At 46.0% G+C, this 12,652-nt stretch overlaps 1 protein-coding gene and 1 long non-coding RNA gene across 3 annotated transcripts; both read right to left on the reverse strand.

The window, feature by feature from the left end:
• Positions 1-777: 777 nt before the first annotated feature.
• Positions 778-6,224, reverse strand: LOC133926901 (uncharacterized). 2 transcript variants are annotated; one of them, XM_062373079.1, is made up of 13 exons: positions 5,985-6,126; positions 5,600-5,633; positions 5,431-5,504; positions 5,285-5,349; positions 4,984-5,076; positions 4,811-4,912; positions 4,510-4,674; positions 4,315-4,403; positions 4,130-4,251; positions 3,694-3,875; positions 2,280-2,564; positions 2,007-2,154; positions 778-1,551 (listed from the first exon to the last, which is right to left on the reverse strand). In XM_062373079.1, coding segments are annotated over exons 2-13 (1,668 nt in total). In that variant the 5' UTR covers positions 5,602-5,633; positions 5,985-6,126; the 3' UTR covers positions 778-1,210. The 2 variants fall into 2 exon arrangements, with proteins under 2 accessions (XP_062229063.1, XP_062229054.1); XM_062373070.1 differs by lacking the exon at positions 5,600-5,633 and having other exon boundaries at positions 5,985-6,224.
• A 3,715-nt stretch (positions 6,225-9,939) lies between these two features.
• LOC133926915 (uncharacterized) lies at positions 9,940-12,534 on the reverse strand. The gene is made up of 3 exons (XR_009911204.1): positions 12,364-12,534; positions 12,144-12,274; positions 9,940-11,326 (listed from the first exon to the last, which is right to left on the reverse strand). It is a non-coding gene; the product is annotated as an uncharacterized LOC133926915 (long non-coding RNA).
• Positions 12,535-12,652: the final 118 nt, after the last annotated feature.

Consider the following 12,652-nt stretch of genomic DNA (forward strand, 5'->3'; position numbering starts at 1 on the left):
ATCAGTAAAACTTTCAGTTCTAAACTTACACATTAACTCGGATTTTGAAACTTTCATCCGAAGATTTAAACTCCACTAGGATTTAGACTGCAATACTAAAATACTACTAAATAAAGGGAAATTTGTTTGCTATTCTTTCTCGGAAGAAGTATAATTGTGTTCCTAATCTCTTATCAAAATTCAGCTTTTGCCTCAAATTTCAATGTTTACTTTCTGCGCCATACAGCATGTAGTAGATATCCAATAGCTGATAATAGGTTAATTGGATCGGCCGGTAACTGGACCTCAGCCGGAGACCAGAAACACCAGAAATTACCCGAAATTTCTTGGTGTCTGTTCATATCACTCTAAATTTCTGCTCTTTGAACCCTCCCTGGTAGCACAGTGCACAAACACAAGCTTGAATGCTCTATTTGAAAGTCCACATCGTACTACACGTCGGAATATGTTAAGAGTTGAGATGCTTGGGGAGGACTTGTCTTGTTAGAGCTTGGCTTGTGGGTCCATGAATTTGGCTGTTCGGAAGTGCGTTAGCGTGCGTATGATTTATTTCGTCCAGGGTCTGGAACTTTAATTTGTAAAAACCAATTAACTGTGGAATAGTAAAACCCACAATTTTATATATTAGGAGAACGACCTTTCGATTCCAAAGTGAAGTTGCTCCAAAGTTGTTCCGTTCAATCTCGAAATTTAGAGACGCCCGACTACCCATGTAGTATGTTTTACGAATAAGCAGAAGCAACAGTTGCTGACTCAAAAGGTGGCTGGTTGGTAATAGAATGGCAATGGTCGTCAAATTCACCCTCCAGGTAACACTGGATCTTCAGCACGCATGGCAACTTCAGGCGTATATACAGCAGCAGTGGGGACCCTGTTTACGCACATGCTTGTTACAACGATTTTTTTTTTTTTACTGCACATATACTTAAAAAAATGGGCCCTTCCTGGAGTGACGCACCATTAAGAAAATATCACATCAACTGCTGAGCCTGTGCACCTCCCGACTCGGCACGCCAAGGGCAGCATCTCTGTCACATTCCAGGGCAACCATAGGAAGCTGCACTTCTGAAAAACTTCTACTGTTGTGAGAAATCATGAGCCACCATATCATATCTGACCCGGCCATTGAGACACTCCAGATCAGAGATTTGGTGACAGCGCTTCCATGTCTGAAGCTCCAGTGGACGATCATCTTTCGTCTTCTCTTGTTCTACTGTTTCTTTGACAATGCAAGGACTTTTGCCAAGTTCGATTTGGCCGCATCAAGCAGGGGATCAGATTGCAGGGCTTTCTCAAAACAGATTATAGCATCCTCCCAACGGCCCTCCGCGACAAATACAAGCCCCAGGTTGTTGTTGGCAGGTGCATATCCAGGACACAGTTCCAACGACCTCAGTAACATCTTTCTTGCAAATTCATAGTTCCTATGCTGCCGGTAAAGAATTCCAAGATTAGAGAAGATTGCATGCAACTGCTGGCTTGAAGATAGTACCAGTGCCCGCTTATATACAGTTTCAGAAGACGAGTCGTCTGATAGTTGCAATGCAATACCTGTGGAAACAGGAAGTTATTATCGGATAATGATCATATAGTGAATTCATTAGTCATGAAGTCAAAGTATAGAAAAGTAAACAGGAACCTCCAGTAAATTAATTACATGGTGATTTAGAGCCTTTATTCAGAGGAAAGGCTTGGGGCATTTCTGTAACTGATTAGATGAACTGGTAAATTGATAAGATTGCTAGGACTTGAACCGAATAAGTATATTAAGAAATCATTTTTAGACATTTCCATTGGCAAAACATAACATCATGGCATCCCCCCAAACAAAAAGAAAAAAATAGTTGTTTGTGAAAAAAATAGTTTAGTAAATAATTGAAGTCTTAAGTGCAACAAAAGTTTGTATCAGTTCAAGTGCACTCAAGGACATTGGCATTGGCATCATTCGATTCTACTGGATTATCGACTTGAGGAATAAAAATAACTGAACACAGCCCAAAACTTACCAAGATTTGACCAAGCATAGCTGCAATCTGGGGAACGAGCTAACGCAGCTTTAAGAAAATTGACAGATCTGCTGAACCGAGTCATGCAAATATTATACAAGCCAAGTTGATGCCATTGAACAGCGTCATCTGGGTCCTCTTGGATTGCCTGAAAATAAGGTTTCAAAATAAGAATATTTATTTCATTACTTTCTAGTGCCCACCTTTTACCTTTGCCAATTCAGATTGAAGCAAATAACTTCAGTGTTATGGTAATAGTTTGCAAAACATCACCTGTTTTAGTGTATAAAGAGCTCTCTCTTCTGCATCATTAAGATTGATATGTTCCGCATCATAAGCAGCTGCAATTTCATGTTGTGCCCTGTGAGCCATTGCCAACCCTGCCCATGCAATTGGGGCATCAACTGCTGAAGGGTCTCCTTCTTTTAGAACTGTTGCCATTTCATTTGCAGCCCAGTGAAGTTGGTCATCACAACACTGTGACCTTATAGCATCTCTGATACGGTGAACTGCAATAGCATACCGAGCAGGCATATGATTGGGTTCCAATTTTGCTGCCTGTGAAGCATAGTGCAAAAGACGAGTTTATCACAGGGTTTCAGTACCCGTCTCGCATTGAATGCAACATTGCTGGCCATCTAGTATCAGAACATATAAAAAAAAAGTACAAACATTGTTGAACATATTCAGTAATGGTCACTTGGCCAGTGGTGGAGCTGGAAGAAAACTTGGTGCTAGACAAGGTATTCTCAAGTTGACTGACCATAGTTTTCACTTGAGTTTATAAGTTATAGCCGTAAAGTCATGGTCATAACAACATGTGCAGACTGGTTTAACCTGAAAGAAACAGTCAGATGGGCCAAGCACCAAACCTAGTAAATAATTCTACCATAACAAGCTTAGAACATCAAATCTTCCCTTGGCAGCAATGCAGTAACCAACTCCCGCAATAGGCCACAGTTCCTATGGCCACATTGCCAAACAAAATGAATCATATTACTGTACCATGGAATAGCTTCGCCACACAGAGTTTGTTCAATAGCTAGAGTATTACAACATGGATAGTGGGCACACACAAATATAAGCATTCTAATTTGTAACAAAAGATCACATTATTGTCAAATACATACAATCCATACAGTTCTTGTTAACCAAAATGTATATTTCTTAAAGACCCAATACGCGAACTAGTGAAAGAGAGGTCGGCCAGGTCAATTACTAACAGAAATTTGGTAACTGTGTAATCGGGATACTTGTTTTAAATCATCTAACAGTTGGGAGAATTTAGTTCCTTGTGTTTTAAAAAATTTACGGAATTAAAAGCATTGCCTATTGAGCTAAGATCTGCCAATCAGCAGCGAACCAGTGGACTGAACACTTGCGCCATGAGATCACTGATCTCCTTATAAATATGCACGATGTGTTCAGTTAATGCCACAAGCTCACAATCTTCAAAGGGCCGGCCTTTGGATCTAAGCTACAACAAGCTTGAATTCATGGGTGCTTCTCCACAGCAAAGAGTGAATTGTCATCAAACAAGTGCAAGCTAGACAGATGGACAGTCTATTGTGTTGTCATCAGAGCAATTTCTCCAGCAGTTGACAAGATATATGGCAGCTAATTTGAGAAATGCATTCTTCAACAATAATGCCAATAAAAGGAAAACAAAAACAAGAACAGTTGTTACCTGCTCCAAACACCTTTTTGAATTTCTATGTTCACCAGCCATGTAATATGCATTTGCAAGATTAACCCACACTGATGCAGCTTTAGGATCAGCCTTCGCTGCTGCAAGTAAGCACTCTTTTGCAACAGCTAAGGCTTCTCTCTGATGTAGATAAGGCCCTGCGCTGATGTTGCCCCCTGCCCCTGAATTGTAATAATACATTAGACAGCAGCTAATGCAAACTACCGCAAAGGTTCTGCTGGTAATGCACCCTTCATGGCTAGCAAGTTGATTATGGGTGAATCAAACTAATGCAAAGGTTCTGCACAGCTCAAAATTTCCTGAGCTTTATTAACTCAAAGGCATGGTTCTAAAATGGAATGTGAGAATTCAACTTTATGATATGGAAGGAAAAAAGGCAAGAATAGAAGAGTATGGCAAACAAGTGATGGCACACCTGCAGCCAAAGATCCATATTTACAAAGGAGGAGAGCTGCATAGTTCAACAGAGCCGCTGGGTGGTTTTGATCCTTTAGAAGAAGCTCTTGAAAGCATTTTGCAGACAGCTCTAGATCCCCACTGGAGGTTGATAAATATTAAAGTCTGAATGAAGGGAATGAAAGCTGAAATGATATTGCAAACCTTTGAATATACGCAACACCAAGATTCGCAAGGGAGTCCAAGTAGTCTGGAGCAACAGCCGTAAGAGAAGATAGAACTGAGATAGCACTCTGGACAGGATGCACAAAATCAGCAACCAGTTCTTCAAAGACGTATCATTGCAAAAGCTGCTGCATGATCAATGGAAAGAGTTGCAACAGGTTCCGCACATTGTACCTGAAGTTGGCCACCCCGTAGAAGAACTAAACCGAGGATATTCCAAACAGCTGCCTGCCTGGGATCCGATTCAACTGAACTCTTCATCTTAGCAAGTATTTCATCCAGCTCACCAGTTCCAAGCTCTTCATCAAAACTATCGCCCATGCTTGTTTGCAAAATGCACTGTATGGGGAACAAACTGGGTCAAGAGGGACTAGAATCTTTTTATTAGATAGGCACCCAAAAAGAAGAGCTGTCAATAGCATAAACAAAGGTCAAGCTACAAACAAGGTAGGTTTTATTTATTAAGCTGATGAACCTGTGCATGATGTATCCTCACTGATGAGAGTAAATCAGGCCTCCGCACTTCTTCTTCATCATGTAACAATATTTCAGACGACTTTTCATACGCTGATATTGCCTGAAATGTTTCTGCTATTGCTTGAGCTTTATGGATGCTAAACAAGTTCAATTTTTCAAGTGAAGATTTACCTTTTGTGGCTGACCAAGCCTTTGATACATCAAACCCAACATAAAATGTGCATGAGCATTCTTAGGCATCTTCCGAGCCACATGAACCAAAGCCTGTAAAAAGGAGGGAGGGTTAAGCTCTTAACCACATTTATGTTGACCATTTCCATTCAAATCACCCAGTGTACTACACTTCACAACAAAGTGATACAACATGTCAACATCACAGTTCATATGATATCAAATGGTATTCAAATACAGTGTCACTTAGATATAGCACACAAAATAACCATTTGGATTGGCATTAAAACCAAAAACTCACAGCTTTCAGGTTGCTAACTTTCTCCTCACGTGGAGCAGAAGCCCCTTGACAATGCTGATCTGCATCTGTTCATGAAGAATAGTAAGTAATCAATTCACAACAGAAAATTTTGCCTCCACTGCTTTGCATGTTGATTATCATGTCACCTTCGCATTCAACAGTATCAGCGTCCTTTGTTGCAATCACATTTTTTGCCAAACCGCCCTCCTCAGTGCCACTCCTGCAAGCACAACCCACCAATTGTCATTGTCTAAAAACTCAACCGAGAACTGCTGGCCTGTAAATTCATATATTTAGAAGGATGTGGATACTAACATCCATTATCCAAGCAGGACCAACACGTTATCTCCTGTTCAAATAAGTGCCAATTATAATACTGCTAAAGTGCTATGCAAGGTTCAAAGTTTATCAGATGAACATATGCACTAAATTCAGAATCGTGTGGATAGCATCTTGTTGAATTCAGAACAAACCACCCGAAGATTTTTTTTTTAGTTATTACATAATTTTCCTCCCACGGCAGCAGCCAAAAAAAAAAACTCCACCAAAACATTAGGGTTACGTCTCTCACGAGTCACGACCGTGAGCCGGCGAGGACTAACGCCCAATTCCGAACTATTAGCAGTGGGCACAACTGCCCAAGGGCACAAGTAGCAGAAATCCCGTACGGTCAGATCCAAGAGTAACTTCGTAACGTTACCTGGTGGAGTCGGCGGCGGTGGGGTTGGGTTTGGGGGTTGGTGGGCGATCCTCGCCGTCGCTCTCCGTCGGCTCGAAGTTGAGGTCGGCGAGCATCACCGGCCTCGGCGGCGGCGGGTAGGTCCCCGGCATCGTCTCCGTCGGGGCTCCGCAGGCTGGGGGTTCTGTGCGCTCCGGATGCGGGGTACGTAGACTAGACCTTGAGAGTGGGATGGGATAGTTAAATGTACAGGGATAACAAGCAGCGAGTTTAGGATGGGGAAATAGGTTTTTCGGATCTATACGGTTAGAGATTGAGATATACTTTTTTTTTCAACCCAAAGCATTACACCAATCTATTAAAGTTAGGCTGTATTTGGTTGGGCTGAGTTTTTTTTTTTTTTACTGAAAAGCTGGCTTCTAGCCGATGGTTGATGTTTTTTTATTGGTTTTTTAAATAAATTTTTAGCTTCTTAACACGCTTGTCGGAGGATGAACTTCACAAGTGGGGATTCGGAAGTACCCCTTTGAGATTCGATCGGGGATGATTCTGAATCTATATTGTACGTGAAATAAATGGGAGTAAATGAGATACAGGTGGAATGGATGATCGGATGCCGAAGGAAATAAATGCTCAGGGGATTTTAGACAGGTTCGGGCCACACGGAGCGTAATACCCTACTCCTGTGTGTATGCTATGAATGCTTAGGGAATGCATATCTAAGGATCTCTTGAGTTACAAGGATATTTGTGTAAGTCTAGAGCTTCGTGAGCTTGTCTCAGTCTTGAAGAAGCCGTTGTCTTCTGTGTGTCTCGATCTTCTCAGCCCCTGAGTTCTTCTTTTTTCTTCTCCGGGGAGCCCGCCCCTCTTTTATACCCCATCGGGACGGGTAGCGTGCCCAGAAAGGATGGCGCGAGTTCTGAGGTGCCATAAATGGAAAGCAATCATCATGGGCTGCAGCTTGATGTTACGGGGAGAGTTGAAAACGCGCCCCCGTCCAGTCTTATCGTCATCATCTTGCTTTTCGACAGGTTCTACGGGGAGGGCCCACTGGGCAGCCACCGAGCACCCCGCGTGCCTGCCCGGTCAAAGCGAGCCTGACACAATAGGGCGGCAGGCGATATGCCTCGAGCCCTGCGACATTATCCCGAAGCGCGCCGGATGACACGAGATGGGACTCGCGGATTAAATGTCCCCACGCCTCCCTGCTAGGGAGTGACAGAAACTGACAGCAGGCGTGGGGGGAGTGGTTGGAAATGACAGGCTACGCGCCCTCTTAAATTCAGCATCGGGCCTCTCACCGAATGACACCTCACCGCTGAGCCCTTGTGGGGACCACCGGCGAAAGACTTCTCAGATCCTCGGGGACTACTGTTCACAACCCCGAGCACTCTCTCCCGGATATGCCTTTTCTTAGTCCTCGGGGAACTGCGAGTGCTCGGGGACTACTATTCATAGCCCCGAGCACTCTCTCCCGGATATACCCTTTCTTGATACTTAGGGAACTCGGGTGCTCGGGGACCACTGTTCATGTCCCCGAGCGCTCTCTCCCGGAACTGTGTCTGCTCGGGTTATCGGGGAACTCGGGTGCTCGGGGACCACTGTTCATGGCCCCGAGCACCCTCTCCCGGAACTTGGTCTTCTCGGATCTCGGGAAGATAATCCCCGAGGGAAGGCACCACGTGGCATTCTGCTGTCCTGGCCTCGGGACTCGGGGACCCCCGGTTCCCATGTCACCGACAACGCTAAAAGCCAGAAAAAACTTCTTTCAACCAGCTTCTTAGATTTTAGTTCATTTTCTCATAAGCCAATTTTTTAGCTTTTCAAAAGCTAGTTTCTCAATAACATATTTGGTTGAACTTCTGACTTCTGAGAAGTAGAAACCAGAAAAAACCCAACCAAACAGGACCTTAGAACGTCCGCTTCTATCCTTACCGAGCCAAGAGCCCAGGATTGCCTCCCACGAGCTTGATGTAGGGCCTTGGATGGAGAGACCGCATGGCTCTTGGCCTGCCTCAAGTGTGATTCGTAGCCTTAGGCGAGGAGATCTGGCAGTAGCAGCAATCGTCAGTGACATCCATCCAGATCTAAGTCAACACCCAATCCAAAATTGAATTGATGATATCCACGTCCATCCTTGTCCAAACACATGAAATCCATGCTCCGTTGCGGCTCGGCTGCAACTCTGAAAGTGAGCGACCTCCCATGGCTCCGATGGCGAGCGACCTCGCATGGCCCCGAAGACAACGAGCTCCGGGTGATCATTAGGCTTCGGGGACATTGATGACGGGCTTTGAGCGTTGTTGTGGATCTACCGGCCGCTATGGCGGCAGGTCTCCTCATCGGTGCTCCAGCGCAGGATGCCATAGAATAGATGGCGGCGGAAGGTGAGAGAGATTATTTCCCACCCAGTAACCTACCCTCCCGTCGGGTTTAGATCGATGGGATACGAGTGCTGATATCTCATCCCCTATCCAACTGCATATATCATTCCCTTTATCCAAGCATACATTTAAATCTATCCCACCTATTTCCTTATCACACCCCTCATTTCCCACGAATCAAAGGCCATCAGACAGTTCTACCACTTGCAAAGGCAAGCCGCATGAGTTTTTTTTTAGAAGTATGGTAGAGTTTTTATTCAATTGACCTCATGATCGGTACATGGATGAACTCCGGTGGACGTAGGGGCCATAGGTGTCTCCCAGCTGATAGAGTACAAGAACATTTAGCTATACCATGAGCATCAATATCAGAGATTCTACCCTCATGCTTAAAATTAATCTCCAAGATCAATTATGAAGACTCTGTATATCTTTGAGGTCCTTATAACACTAAATTTTTAATTTTTACAATAGTTTAAAATTTTGCTAGAATTAAATAGGAGTTATAATTTTTTCAAATAGAAAGAAATTAATTTCTAAAATTAATTTCCCATATGTTATATTCGTGTTTGATGCATTAATGCTGTAGTAATTGCAATACGTTTTTTTATGAGTGAAAAATATTTGCAAAAGTTCGCTAGATGGTGTCGTTTAAAAGCGCTTTGCAAAAACGGTTTAAAAGTTAAAATAAAAAGCCTTTTCTTTTTCCCTAAACCTTTCCGGACCAAAATCCTTCTCAACCCGGCCCGAGACCAATCTCTCTTCCTCTTTTTTTTTCCCCTTTCCAGGCCACCTTCCACCTCTCTCTTTCGCTTGGGCCCGACCCGGCCACTCCCTCGTGCCCCTCCCTCTCCTGCGCGGTGGACTGAGCCGCTCGGCCTCACGCTCAGGTCGCCTCCCTCCCGCCTCTCTCTGCCACATGGGACCGCGCCGAGCCGCCCCGCCCAAACCAGCTCCCTTCCTTCCACCTTCCGTCGGCTCGATCTCCTTCGCCATCGCCGCCGTGATTGCCGCGCCTCCTCGTGCCCTCTCCTCTCCCAAAAAACGATCGAAATTAGTGCATTAACTCTCAATCAAGTGTCCCTTCCATTTCCCTCTTCTTTACCCTCTCTATTGCTCAATCAAAGCGGAAACCACCACCATTATACTCATTGGAGTCACCGACCGTTTCTCTGAGCCCCGATCGGTCCGCTCTACTTCTCGCGTATATAAGCCATCCTTCACCTTCTTGCCCGTGTTCTCGCTCGGTTTTGCCGTTGGTGCCATTTTCTTCCCCATCTCCGGTGAGTGACTCAGTCGCATCCATTCTCCACCGTCAGGCTCTCATTGACCAAGTCTATCCCCTCACCGTGTGCACATGTGCTAGTGGATTCCTTTGCGCCGGTCATCGACCTCTCTCCACCGCCGGAGGCTGCTGCGTTGTGCCCGGCACTTATTAAAACGACTGTGTAATTTTGCCAATATTTTAAAAATAAAATCCTAAGGTCCCACCTGCCAGTCAGCTAACCAGGCCCAGCACGCAACGCTGGTCCCTTCACACTTCCACGACTGCCGGCTGAACCTCCGATCACTTGAAAGATGGCGGAGATCTGTCACACCCGGTTTTAAAGGAAACAACCAGATGTATTCCACATGTATGCCAGGATCAAGTTTACATACATGCAGCGACGTCATTAGTGATAACATAAACGGTGTCTTAAATAACGTAAACAATCCTTACAAAAGGACCCGTAGGTCTGAAAGAAAATACTAATAAATCTTCAATTGGCAGCGGAACACCCATCCATCCACAGGCGTTGTCCGGGGGAAACACCAGCCTAGGACATGGTCTTCAATCAACGCCTTCTTCCTTCTAGAAATCAGCGTCCTCGCCCGGGACTTCCTCGAAGACTTCACCTTCTGAGCAGCATCCGAGGGTAGGGAAAAAGGCAAGCGTGAGTACATAAAGTACCCAGCAAGTGGAGGAAAAATATGACATGCAGGCTATTGACAAGGAAAGTTCAACTTGGGAATTTACTGCGACTATGCTCAGCTAAAACAGACTCAAACAACCTAGCAATCCTATTTACTAGATTTTATTCCAACAATATAAGAACATAACTCATCGGATTCCATCCGACTACCAGACTCACCAGATATCCCATATCCGGCTACCGACTCATCGGGAGTACCACCACCCGACTACCCAAACCAACCCTTAAAGTTCCCATCTAATCCTGAAGAAGTCCAAGCCGCTCTTGACCGTGAGCACGGCTGATCGATCAGTTATTTACTCTGCAGAGTTTGCACACTTTACCCACGAGTCGTGATTCCCTTTTTGCCTTACACTTCCGGGGTGTATGGCCGGGGTCTCACTACAAGGCTGTTACAAAGTATCTTCACATCTATAAGCACCCACTAAGGTTTCACCGCTAACAGGGATCCCATCCACTGCAGAGGCCCCCTCTTGTGCCACCGAACCAACCATTGGTGCGTACAGAATGCGAAAAACACTAATTACTTAGCCAGGCCGTACCCATATAGGCCCCATGGTTGTGCTGTTTTGCCAGGTTACAGGCTCCAAGAACCGGTCCTTAGGATCCCACACAAGAACATACACAAACCCTGCTGTATAGCTCCACCACATACTAGCCATCCAGTTGGGATCCCTAAATTCAAGTTACTACAAGATTATCAATTCTCCCAAGTACTTGTTCCATAGTTATTAATCAAAGTTCATAATGATTCTAATCCATGACTGCACTAGCATGACTACCCTTTTACAGGACCCAAAACCCCAAAAAGGCTACAAGGAATGGCCATACAAATTCTAGTAAACCCTATTCATGGGATTCAAAATTAGACAAGCATGCAACTAAGGAAAAGTAAACTATAATGATCTATGGTTAAATCAAGGTGATCAAGGACACTTGCCTTCGTAAGCTGGCTGCTCAGAATCTTCGAAAACTTGGTCTTGGATGCTGGCACTCTGCTCTCCTCCTAAGCCGAAGAACACACCGGAAAGAAAATAACCAAAACAGCTAAGTACAACACACTAAACAGGAGAAACTAACTCTAAAAAGGCTAAGAACGGAAAGTACACGCTGCTACGATCTCGGGGGTGCGAAAATCACCTAAATCGGAGGTCGTATGGAAAAGTTACACTAATTCTACTCTACAGGGGCTTTTCTGAAAGTTTGCAGGGACTAAATTGTAAAACAGATAGTTCTAGGGGCTTAAGTGCAAAGTTCAGGGACCTAAACATAATTACCCTAAAATCCAGGGGCCTAATTGCAATTATCCTATAGTCCAGGGGCCAAATTGCAATTATCCAGAACTATCTAAGGGCCTAAATGCAAAAACAGTGAAGCCTAGGGTCTCCTTGCAAATCTCCCTATTTTCCGAGAATAGGTGGAGTTCTTTTTATACTGAAAATCCTAATTAATGCGCAATGCTGACGTCACAGGCTGACTGGGCTGCTGACTGGGCATCCACTGCTGACTGGGCTCTGCCACGTAGGACAGGGACATCCACGTGGCGCGCTGAGGTGTCTTGACTGCTGACTGGATTAAAGAGGACACGTGGCGCAACCTGGACGGCTAGCGAAGGGGTATCTTGCGATCTAATCAGGAACGTTCAAAGGGGATCCGACGGCTGAGATTGATTGGGGGAAAAACAGACCGGCGGCGATCGGAACACGGCGGCGCCGCCTCGGATCTCGCCGGAGGATCGCCGGAGACACGCTAAACTACGCTACGGGCTACCAAACTCTACGGGGAAAGGCGCAAACGAACGGGGAGCGCACGGGGAAGCTCACCGGGGGCTTGTCGACGGCCGGGGAGGTCTTGACGGCGACGGGCGACGACAATGGCGGGCGGCGGCGCTCGGAAGTCGACGGGGATCCGGCTGCGACGGCGGAGAGGCGAATCCGACGGGCGGGGAAGCTTCCTGGGGGGCATGCAGTGCCGGAGGGGGGGTTAGCTGACCGCGGGGACCATCGGGCGATGCTAGCGACGATGAAGGGCGGCGGCGCTTACCGGCGAGCGGAGAGAACTCGGTTCCGACGGCGGAGAGACTTCGGCGAGCAGCAAAACGAGTTCCTCCCGCTACTGCGAAGCTGGCGGCGAGCTCGGACGCGGCGGGGAGGACTTGGCGCGGCGGATGGCTCGGCGACGGCGGCTATGGCGCTCGGCTTCCTCGGGTTTTTGCGCGTGTGCAGGGAGAAAAGGCGGCGCTGCTGGGTTATATAGGCGAGGCAGGCGCGGGTTGTTGCGGGGCGCAGCGCGTAGGGCGGACGGCGCGACGAAATCGGACTCGGCGCGCGGC

Source organism: Phragmites australis, chromosome 1, assembly GCF_958298935.1.
Source record: "Phragmites australis chromosome 1, lpPhrAust1.1, whole genome shotgun sequence".
NCBI classification, from domain to species: Eukaryota; Viridiplantae; Streptophyta; class Magnoliopsida; order Poales; family Poaceae; genus Phragmites; species Phragmites australis.